At 34.1% G+C, this 11,853-nt stretch overlaps 3 protein-coding genes across 4 annotated transcripts; 2 read left to right on the forward strand and 1 right to left on the reverse strand.

Annotated features, from left to right (window-relative positions):
* The first annotated feature begins 16 nt into the window (after positions 1-16).
* On the forward strand, positions 17-910 carry LOC116342757 (protein kish). Its single transcript, XM_031770483.1, has 3 exons — positions 17-314; positions 393-502; positions 597-910. Exons 1-3 carry the CDS (start codon positions 312-314, stop codon positions 700-702), a joined length of 219 nt encoding a protein of 72 aa, XP_031626343.1. The 5' UTR covers positions 17-311; the 3' UTR covers positions 703-910.
* Positions 911-1,251: 341 nt separating this feature from the next.
* On the reverse strand, positions 1,252-7,812 carry LOC116342755 (ras GTPase-activating protein 1). Of its 2 annotated transcripts, none has more exons than XM_031770481.1 (11): positions 7,533-7,812; positions 5,615-5,748; positions 5,479-5,518; positions 5,257-5,403; positions 4,920-5,183; positions 4,556-4,829; positions 3,205-4,491; positions 2,926-3,142; positions 2,726-2,850; positions 2,508-2,658; positions 1,252-2,413 (listed from the first exon to the last, which is right to left on the reverse strand). In XM_031770481.1, the coding sequence occupies exons 1-11, from the start codon at positions 7,535-7,537 to the stop codon at positions 2,262-2,264; spliced, it is 2,796 nt and encodes a 931-aa protein (XP_031626341.1). In that variant the 5' UTR covers positions 7,538-7,812; the 3' UTR covers positions 1,252-2,261. The 2 variants fall into 2 exon arrangements, with proteins under 2 accessions (XP_031626341.1, XP_031626340.1); XM_031770480.1 differs by having other exon boundaries at positions 5,615-5,917.
* Positions 7,813-8,234: 422 nt separating this feature from the next.
* LOC116342905 lies at positions 8,235-10,230 on the forward strand. Its single transcript, XM_031770708.1, has 5 exons — positions 8,235-8,596; positions 8,685-8,943; positions 9,222-9,371; positions 9,452-9,579; positions 9,651-10,230. The coding sequence occupies exons 1-5, from the start codon at positions 8,459-8,461 to the stop codon at positions 9,735-9,737; spliced, it is 762 nt and encodes a 253-aa protein (XP_031626568.1). The 5' UTR covers positions 8,235-8,458; the 3' UTR covers positions 9,738-10,230.
* Positions 10,231-11,853: the final 1,623 nt, after the last annotated feature.

Genomic DNA, 11,853 nt, shown 5'->3' on the forward strand with positions numbered 1-11,853 from the left:
TGACAGTTCAGCCAAATTGTCAAATGGAATGTCTATGAAATATTGTGTTGTGTCGTTCTTAACATACAATCGCTTTAAACAGCGAAAAAAAAAACAATCAAATTAAAGAAGCCATTCGATAATTGCAATTTTCATATTTAATCCGTCGAAAAATCATCGTTTGTGATTTTATTTTTTATTGGACTTAGCTGTGAATTTCAATGAAATAATTCATAAACTGTCAGACCATCTGTCAATTGATTGTTTACACGTCATTTTAATTTTCGTGTTTTTGATTCTCTCTTTCCGAGACCTTTTCCAACAGATTAAACATGGTAATTTTCGAAAATAAATCATTACAAAATTTTCCATCGTGACTTATATGCATTCTCATTTATCTCTTTCAATCGCAGAGTGCTCTATTCAATTTCCAAAGTTTGCTGTCGGTGATTCTGTTGCTGATTTGTACATGCACATACTTACGATCATTCTTTCCGTCTATCATCGACCGCAACAAGACGGGGTAAGTTCACACAAAAGGCATATTAAGATAACAAAAAATACTTTATTTATCTCCAATTTAATTATACATTTTGTTTTGTTTTCTGTTTGCTTAGTGCGATGGGAACATTTTGGAAATTGGCTCGAATCGGTGAACGAAAATCTCCGTACGTGGCGGTGTGTTGCATTATGATGGCTGCATCAATACTCTTTTGGTCTTGAGAATAGCATTAAGCAATTAACTCTGTTTCTATCACACATATTCGGTTTTCTTCTTCCAAATAAATTCACTAAGATTTTAAGTAAACGAATTTTTATAAGAAAATTGGTGATTTGTTGATACAATTAAATGTCTACCTCTCTGTCAGAGATATGTATTTTTTTAATTGGACAAATTGAGAAAATAAAGTCAAAGTAAAAAAAACCAAAATTTACCATTCGCTTCAGAAGAATAAAATGCAAATCATTTTATTTTCGTTCAGATTCATGTTTATTGATTTTTGGTAGAATGCATACAAAATGTGTTCTAAATATGAAGAGTTAAATAAAACGTTTATAATTTAAATGCGTATAAATGTTTCTCTTTTTTAAGATAAAAAAAAATTTAAAATAAGAAATGAATAAAATCTTTAATAATTCAAAGAGAAACGTAATAATAGTTATAATAAATTTTGTTCTTAATTTGTGCAAATCCGTTATTTTGTTAATTCGAACAAAATTAAAAATAGAAATAGGCTGGCAAATATAGAAAAAAAAGAGAAAACAAAATAATTGTTATTTTGACTAGCGTACTTCCAATTTTTTCTACATGATACAATATAAATCGAATCATCTATTTGTTCGATATTTCAATGAAAAATAAAAGTGAAAATAAAATCATCCTACTGTCTAATTAAGCCTAGTAATATGATTTGAAAATATTTGTGGTACATGACTTTTGGGCGAATATAATTAATCGTAATATACTTGTTATTGTTAGACTGTCCGGTATGCTTCATAATTAATGTGTCTATTTGCTAATATCTAGATGAATGGTTAATGGAGAAAGTAATCATCAAAACAAACGAATTAGTAGATCGTTGATTTTTTTGGGTGTGTTTTACTTTGTGTACGTATTATGTTTTTCTTTTACGATTTGACTAAATAAGTAACTTGTGTTGTAAAATTGACACTCGAATCTACGTTTGCGATCATTGGCACATTGACACTCTACAATCGTTTTATGTTTTTCTTTTTCCTTTTTTTAAAAATGGTAATTGATCTATTTCAATTATGCTTGTATGTATTTGGCATTGTGTAATATGGGAATCGACCCTGAGCCAAACTCGTCAGCGTCTCTTTGAGATGCTCCGCTTTAAAATGCTTTACTAAATACATCTTCAATTTGAATTCAACTATTTGGAATATCATTTCAGCTGTGTGTTACTGCCTACTTCGTTCATTCTCAAAATGGTATCTTCGCCTCTTTAATGTAGAATAACTTCGGTGTTTTTGATTCGATTTAAATTTAAAAAATATCATTCGAAATTGAATGTGTTTGTAAAGAAAATGATGAAAAGAAATCGTTCGATTAGATCAAAGACACATAGAAGTATTTGACTGAACAAAAAAAAAATGATTAAAATAAATTCGAAACTCAGTTCGCAGCTAATGTCTTTTGTTTTTTTTTTTTTTTGGTTTCGGTTTTGTCATAACTTTGCTACAACTACAATAAGCTAAGATGTCCAGCAATCAGCCTGTTTAGAGCAAATCGAAACTACTTAGCATGGCATTCAATGCATTTAGCTTATCATTTCACGGTATTTTAATTTATGCTTTGTTAGCATATCGGTAACGGTAACCAATTTTTTAATTGACGCATTCGTTTTGGCAATCCGTTGCAATTCCGGTAAGTATGACACGCAAATATGGTGCAGCGTGGCCAATTCACGTCCTGAAAATTAAATGAAAAATGTACATAAATTAATGGTTTGAAATGTTTGAAAAGATTCAAAAATCTAGAGGGAGGTAAGAAAAGAAAATGCTACCTGTATCGGAACACTTGTGATTTGTATTCGATTCCACATACGATCCTGGTGGTGGATTTGGATCCGGAACTGAAGATAATTGATCCAAGAATACAATCATTCGTTCTTTATTTTTCAATATGAATGGATTAACGACCTCCATGTATGGCTCCTGTGAAGAACAAAAAAAACTCCTAATATTTTTGTGTTGCATTTAATAATGGCCATGTATGCATTACCTTTCCGCCAAATTCAACCAAATTTGCCAAGTTTTGCAAGCATTTAGCTATCATGATTAGAGAGCGTGTCGCAGCATTCGATGGGGTCTCTGTGACCAAACCAAATTGTCGTGGATTTAAGAGAGCTGAAGAAAAAAAAAAACGAGCATATTTTAATTCTTGGTTTTTTTTAGAAGAAGAAAATCTCAATTTCAATTTACCTGGGCACAAAAGACGCAAGAAAATGAATCCCGAGACGACTCTCGTGCGAACTAAACGCTCAGTTGGCCATTTTGCAACCACCGATCTTTGCAAGCAATTGCATATATAGCGTACACTTCTGGGGCATTCTTCAGGCGAAGTGAATATAGATTGTGTAACCAAATCGAGAATTTGTAGTAAAAATTCAGCATTGGAGCATGCATCTTCGATGTCATCCTGAAACAGTGAATCAAAAAAAAATCAGTGAAAAATAAAAATAAAGAAGAGAGCATACACACCATTTTTGTTGGATTCAATTCAGCTGACTGTTTACTCTCGAGAACGCGAGACACTGTGTCAGAGAGTGCCGATTGAACGAATGCTCCGCATTCAGCACGCATATACAAATCCATAAGCGTAGTTGACAATGAAGCACCGCGAAAAAGTGTCGAAGTTTCATTTTCACGTGCGATTTCACACTGGCACAAAATCCTTAATAATTCAGTTTCACGTTTCTCATGACGAAATACGCGCAAAAGCGATGTAGCCAACGGTATTCGATCATTATGGCACAACTCAGAAAGTGCTTTTACCGAAGACAGTTCAGGCTCAAGTAGCAATTGTTGCAATGGACTGTATTCATCACATGGCATGATTAAATCGTCCAAATAGCGCATTCTCAAACGCAACGAACCCCATTCGCCCATCGGAGTCATACCGTTCAATTGATACCATTCTTCTGTTTCGAATCCATTTTTCAACGTTGCCAAATCAATGGTTAGATCGGCCACTTCGGAGTCCTTGTTCCGTTTGCCACGGCTCAACACGGTAATTGTAATCGTAACCACATCGGCTGGTACATCGTCCAAAACGAATTCCTCTTCCCAAACTGGATCGGGTGCAGATTTCATACGTGTTTTTCCTATTTTAACTTGATTGAATGCAATACTGCAATAGGCTTGTGGCACTAATTTGAATGGTAAACGATGTGCTTCCAATATTTGTAAATTCAAACTGCGCAATTCTCTCAATTTTAAATTAACCGTTTGTGTTTTACCCAATTGTGATACACACTGCGGTTTCAATGCATTTATCCATTCGGTATAAGTGTCTTGGTTGTTGGCGCACAAAAATGTGTTGTTGGCCAAACACGGCAGAGCACGTTCCACAATTTGAAAACAATATGGTCGGTCCCATAACGATTCATGCACTTGATATAAGTATGCGCATGATAAATCAATCAATCCTTTTGGTTTTGTCTTTTTTGGATTGTCATAGAAGCATAAATGCGTTTCAGAGCCTTCGTTTAATAGAGCAAAATACAATTGTTTCCATTTGACGGATTTATCCGATTTTTTCCACAAGTATCCGGTGTGTTTGATGCCTTTAATTTTCTTTAGGCCAATTTGATCGCGACATTCACGTAATGTTGCATAAATCTTTTCGGCGGCAATCGATGCGGCCGTTTGTTGACTGAATTCAGTTTGATTACCATTCACAACAGGATGATTCAAACAATGACCCTCGACAATTTGTTCTTTTCGATATCGATTTATAACCGCATCCAAACATTCAAATGTTCGACCCTGCGGGTGATTAAAAAAAAAGTAATCAATATGTAATGGAACATGAGTAATTTTAAATACGTACGCCCATCAAATATCGTACACCTTTCTTTTCGATACGGAACCGTTGAATTTGATTGTTTATATGGAAAAAAAGTGAATAATCTCCCGGCGAATTATCACTTGGCCGTACAAGAAAGCTGCCCGGTCCGGCTTTGACCAACATATCGACCGCTTCGTTTTTTGTGCAATTTGGATGAAACCATGGGAATACCGTATTTGGATCAATCGATACATCAAGATCTTCGACAAGTTCACGGAAAATCATTCCTTGCTCGCCCGTTCGGTGCGCTGTTACCCTGTGCATGAAGATTTTGATTTAGTATAGATTTGATAAAAAAAACTGAGAGGTGAAAATACGAATATCAGATGATTAGTACTATACTTACCAAAGCCAACCATCGCCCATGTCATTGTGTAAGAAAAAAATGTCACCTTTCTGAAAGGTCAATTCGTCTGTATCAGGCATTTTTGCATATGGGAGTATAGCGACGACACGTTTCTTATCATTGACGGGCTCTGGCGGTGGCACAGGAAATATCAAACGCTCACGCTTCAATAAATCGCTGCACGATGTATAATATCCAACTAAATCACTAAGCGACACAAATTGTCGGCCGCCGATATAATAATCACCACAGACAGCAGTCACTCTGTAATTAGGCACCGATTGTTTTAAATACACACATTCGTTTATGTTCGGAAAATGTGCATAAAATTGTTTACCTGAAGTGATTAATTCCTGTTCGTCCCAAATAGCTAAGCACATATGAACCGGGTTTACGATCACTCTCTCGCACCAAGTAACTGCCTAATTTACCGGCATTCCGTAAACGTTGTTCTGAACTATAACGATCCAATCGTCCATGATACCTAAGGGGAGAATCACAAAAGAAAAGAATAAAATTTAAAATAATTGATAAGTAATCGGTAAGTAGTCCATGATACCATTCACTCTCCGGGGGAGCAATTATTGCCGGTCGATCGCCTATAAAACAGACACCAAAGAATTATCATTTTAATTGACAATAAAAATAAAATGTTAATTGGCTCGTTGGAAATCAATTGATCAGAGTGGTCTTACCGTTAATGAGCATTGGACCGTCAAATTCGTCTTGATCTAATTCTTGGGCTAAATCAGTTAAATCAACACCAACACCACCTTCGTCTTCTGATGACGGCGTGTCCATACGATCCTTTGGAATGATCCCACCCATTCTTATAAGATCGGCCATAATTGATTGATTTATTAATTACTTCCACACACACACACACACAAAAATTGTAAAAAGAAATGTTGTCGAAATAAATTGCTTGTAATGCACACTCGAGCAACGAGTGCGTCTATGTTACAGATGCGATGAAACAGAATGGAAATAATTTTATTCTGCGTTTTTTATGTGTGGATGATGATGTGGTTTGTTTGTTTTTTTTTATTGTGCGTTTTATTATTAATTTGGAAGCCACAATATTCCAGCAAACATGATTATTATCAACCAACAACAGAATAAAAAAAAATCACAATTCAAGTCAAATATAAGTGTATATATATTGAGGTTTTATGTGCTAAAAATGTGTATTGTGTGGTGATATTAATTTTGATGTTTAAATGTTGACACTCGCACAGCGGCAATTACCATACACACTTAATATGGAGTCAGTAAATGTGAATGTAAAACAAACGAATAAATAAAACTATCTTGGCGTTTGCAATGTTATACGTATGAATATGAAATTACTAGTTCGTTGTCATTCCAATATAAATTGTTGTTGTTGTCGTTTCATTCCTTCTCTATATGGTTCTTTGTTTTTGAATGTATTTTTTTTTTTTTTTGTGTCGTTGTTATTTCGTTCCTCATCTATTTTATTGATGGTGCTTGACGATGACTCACACGGCACTCATACACTCGTAATGCGCAACATAAACATTAATGGAGAGTCAAACCATATTAGCTGTATGTATGAAACGTTGACATATCCAGTGAAAGACTGATAGAGAATCACAATAACAATAATAATAAGAATGAAAACAGCGATACTACGATGACGACGACGACGACGACAACAACAACAAAAAAGAAGCAGGAAAAAAGTCCGATATTGCACTCGTCAGTGCACAACACTCTCTTACACAGGAAATGAGTTTGAATAAATAAAATTCACACAAAAGCGAACAAAACGAATGGAAGAAAAGTACTATATGTATTCACAATGGAAAACGATAATTGATTTTGATTAATATATATGTCTTTTGTTATTATGTGCGTCGAAAAATGTTTTTCTTTTTTGTTTTTGTTTTATACACGCAATTTAATCGAAGACTTATCTGCGTGTAAGTGTCTTTGGTTTTTACAAAACGGTTAATTTAGAAAACAAAAACTAAAGAAAAATAACGAAAAATGTCTTGTTTACTATCGAATTTGCTTCCCGATAAAATAAAATACGATCACATTTGTTATTATTTTATGGCACACATACACACAATATGTAAATGCAGTCAAGCGAACACACAGTCAATGATGATTAAATGGTTAGACGGATCGAATGTTTAAAACCAATCAATTTTTCTTTTCATTTCTCCTTCGTCTTCTCGCATTTTTTTTCTCATATGTCAGTGTTTGTATTGTTGTTGTTGTTTTTGTGATGATGTTTGGCGATTTGTTTTTATGAATAAAACGAAAAAAAAAGTATGAATGAAATCGAACAAACACCAATGTACCACCAACACACACTACTACCATCACCAAGAGGACAAACACTTGAAAAATAAAACTGCAGCTGCACACCACTAGTTAAAATGTAAATTATGCATAGATGCGACACACACGGAAAATAAGTATAGCGCAATAATCAATGGTTTTTATGATGTGATAGAGCAACACACATGAATGGGCCAATTTGCATTTTGGATGAAAACTTTCGATGCAACAACAATCCATTGCCTTGTTTCAGGCAAACTTTTCGTTTCTTTTTGACAACACTATTTTCTTTACTATTTTTACCTCATTTTAGGCTATTTCACGCAAATTTTTAATTTTAAAGCAATTAATGCTTGCTCACAATTCTCTTTGGACATGAAACTTTTTTGTTATTCTTTTTTCCAATTATCTATATCTGTGTTTTTTTCCCTTTTCTGCTCTGCCTTTTCTTTTGTTTTTCGTTTAGCTAAATGAATTTGCTGCCGTTGCTCTCGTCTATCGTCTGTCGTTTGATACTTTAGTGTTATCTTCTGCTGCCCCTCTAATCGAAATCAACGTTCCGTTCTCGTAGATAGATATATGACCATGTAACATAGACATGTGTGCATGTATGTGTTTTGTAGCTGCGTATGTCAGAAGTCGTACACCAATTCAGTGACAGCTCAACACTGCAAGCCGATGCCGTCGATTGAGGTTGAGCCGTCGAATCGGCTTTGTTGCCGTTGTTTTTTCTCTTATTTTCTGTTATTTCTGCAATAAAAATCAAATGTAAACATTGGAAAAATCAATTTGATGTCAATTCATATTTTTGGCATTTCACACAAAAATAAAACGCACGTGATAAAATCAACGAGAACGTATCATATGGAAGTATTTTGAATTTATCATTTTGCTAGCTGATGTTTAATGACACAAAGGGCCATAAATGCATTCAAAATAGAAAAATGATGATGTGCGCAAGATCTGATAGTATTTGGTTGTATATTTTGTGTCATAAACGTTTAATCCTTGAATTGCACAACAGATAAATTTCAGTGGATTCTCTTCAAAATAACCATACACAAATGGGGAATTAAATAGATCAATTTATTTTCGTCCATAGTTTTCGTTACTTCTTCATTAAATTCAACGTATTTTCACATTGATTCGGTTATTCAATAACAACCTCTTTCGTCGCATTTCTATTTTGTTGAAAATATCTCCTCTCTTTTTTATTGATAAAAATAAATATGTCGACATCAAGTGTTATAAGTGAAATTGCAAATCCTTTCCCAGGAAAAAAGAGAACAATGAAATTATTTCATGATTTGTTGAGTGACATGCGACATCAGCGTGTTGCTGTTATTGCTTTGGCTGTTGGTCAAGCGGTAAATATTCTCTTTTATGATTTTTTTTGTTGCTTTCTTTTTTCGATGAGCCAGTCAATTATTGATTTTTCCATTTGCATTTCGGTAGGCTTTCGCACATTCTGCTCTGTTTTTGGTTTGTTTGGGTTTGATTCATGCAAAACAGATGTCAAGATTATTGCTCATCGATCGTTTGGATCAAAAAGAACGCGAAGAATACTATGAAACACCAAAAATTCACGGAGTCTCTGCAAATGATATTCGATTTTTGGAGGCTGAAAAACTCGTTAATTACACATTAATTCTTTTATACACGGCCACTGCATTGGCTGCAGTTTATGCATTGTGTACACTGGGCCTGTTAATTGGTAATTAAAATTTTATGGAGATTCCCTTGTTCTCTCGTTGTGCCTTTCAAATGGCACAATCGCAGTAGTCTGCACCTTTGCGTATTCAATGATGATACTGTTCACTTGTATTCAGACGTACAACTAATGTCGCACACATACACATACATAGCTACACTCTCACATCTCTTTCATTCCTTATACATACACGCAAAGGTGCTGACTTCTGCGTCCGTGTCATTTCAAAGGCACATAGAGAAAACACGGGTTATATAGATTTGACATTATAATCGTTATAGGTGTGATTAAACGACGATGCGAACTTATTTTGCCTTGGATCATCTTTCAATCGATTGTTTGTGTTTTATGTGCAATGACACTGTTTGTCGCTTATGCGTGTCCAAGTGATTTCTTTGCTCGTTACATGGGCACCGCTTATTTCTGTCGATGTATGATTATTTTTCTCTTTCTCTCTAACAAATATTTACGATCAATTTAAACCACAACATCTATCTTGATCTTTTCACAGGGATGATTTCACTTTTGACTCTCTTCATAAATATGCTATGCTTGATATTGGTGTTGAGATACTACAAAGGTTTGAAAATGTTAAAACGCTTAACGGAAGAAGTTGTCATTCCGATTCCGTATCATGCAGTAAGTAAATGAATTGAACATATTAGGTTTTTGTTCCAAAATTTTGATTGAATTTTTATTTGACAATTCAGGTGCCATTCCATTTTCGCAAGGAAAATATGTACGTCGGAACTGGTGGCTACAAACATTTACTATCCGAATCAAATTATGTCCTCTAAATAGTATTCGAATTTAATTCAAACAAGCACCCATTTTGCTTGGGGTCATTCAAAATAGATCCGGAATTCTATGGGTTATTATCATTTTACCTATCATAATCTTATCTAAGCTATGCACACACTTCCTTAAAAGAAATGTAAAGCGAGCATTTTGTGTGCGGAACGAATGTCTGCATGAGTCTGTATGAATTTGCGTAAATATATCAAAAAAAAGTTGGGTAGTGTGTTTTAAAAGAAATGGTAAAAAATGAAGCCGAAATGTTTTTTTTATAAAGAATAAAAAAAAATTATCGCTTTTTTCGAATTAATGACTATTAGACAAATGTTTCTTCAGCATATTCGAATTCATTTCTATTGAGAATTTTATACAATTTTTTTAAAAAAACGTCTTTATGCAACATTTATTTAATCAAATTATTATACATATAAGTTATAATTCGATTCAGTCTATTGCCTTCAAAAACAAAAATAAGATTTTGCGTGAATCGTTTGTTGGCTTTGTTTTTTAAATGCGTTAAAACTCAAATTGAAAATTAAAAGTTTGTTCTTATGTGAAACAAAAATACGTATTATTCGCAATAAAATATTTGAAAACGTTAAAAATTTGGCCAAATCTGTTTTTCTCATTAAAGCAAAAAAAAAAAAGAAAACGTAGAGATCATAGCTGTCCACGAACACTAACGAACGAACCGTTCGTTCGTTCGTAGAATATTTTTTGATCTTTTTGTTCGTTCGTACGTTCGTAGAATTGTATTGCGTTCGTTCGTTCGTCGAAAATGAAATGTTCGGATTGTTCGTTCGTTGTTCGTACATGAAATGTTCGTACACAATGAAATATTGAAAAGATCCATTTTATTTTCTGGTTGCTACCTTTGGTAGTTGACTCAAAATGCCACTCAAGACCATTGCTTATTGGTATAATGAGACGGTATCGGTGCCGTATCATTACGTTGTCGTTTGCAAGATATTCGCGCCGAATGAAGTGTGCATTGAGTATTTCACCATCAATGCATCCATTTTATTGACAAAGAGATTTCGACTGTTAACGATCGAATTCCTCAAGTGATTCTTCGGGCGATGATACAAGCCGCATTTCATTTATTACCGTTTTTGGTGTAAATGCTGCATAATCAACTGCGATTCTGTTGAGTGTATTTTGTAATAGTTTCCATGGTGAATCGACCTTTGTCAAAGGTTTTGCCAAAACTTTAATTCCATTTTTGTCGTACGTTACAATTCGGTTTACTATCTTTCGGATTGAGTTTTTAGTTGTTGGTGGCCAAATGTTCGCGAGTTTATCGATTGCCTGGAAGATTTCGAAAAGCAAATCCTCGATTCAGAGCCGAGTAAGTTTATTTAAAATTCATTATCAATCATTCGTTTCAAATCAATTTTCCCAAGTAAAATATATGATTTCAGAAAAGCTAAATGAAAAAGAAATTAATCAGGCAATCGATAAATTGGTAATGCTGGACAAAGAATTGGCCGATGGATTTCAATGTTTTGCGAATCATGAAAAGGAGTTTTCTTCTTTTAAAAACGCTGCGTTTAATTTCCAAATCGAAAACATGGCAGAGAAATGTGCAGCTCTAAATCAAAGATTTTTATCGGCCAAAAAGAATATCGGAGAAGGCATAGACCATCTAAAAATATTCATCAGCGATGCAAAGAAATTTGACGATATCGGAGAAGCATTCGAAAAGTATTGTGATGCAGTTCAAGGCAAAGATGACATATCCGTCGATCATTTGAAAGAACTCGAGCAATATTTGGACGGTTTCCAAACGAATTTGTCAATTACTTCGAAACACCTGCTTGCCATCAGAATAAAATGCCCATACGATACAAAAGACCTGTACGATCAGATAAAAATACTGAAAGAACATTTCAAAGATCATATGGTATTTCAGTATCAACAGATCAAATTCTATGTTAACCACAACGCGATGATCGATTGGTTAGTTAATGTTGACAATGCATAATTTCATATGACAGGTTGATAATTTTTATGTTTGAATAAAGTAAATAAAGCATTAATTCTTGTTAAAACTGCCGAACTATCAAGACGTTGTTTTTCTTCAGTTAAAAAAGATATGGAATTGTTTATTATTTCAGA

This window comes from Contarinia nasturtii, unplaced genomic scaffold, assembly GCF_009176525.2.
Source record: "Contarinia nasturtii isolate CC-2019 unplaced genomic scaffold, AAFC_CNas_1.1 Cnas_scaffold_928, whole genome shotgun sequence".
NCBI classification, from domain to species: Eukaryota; Metazoa; Arthropoda; class Insecta; order Diptera; family Cecidomyiidae; genus Contarinia; species Contarinia nasturtii.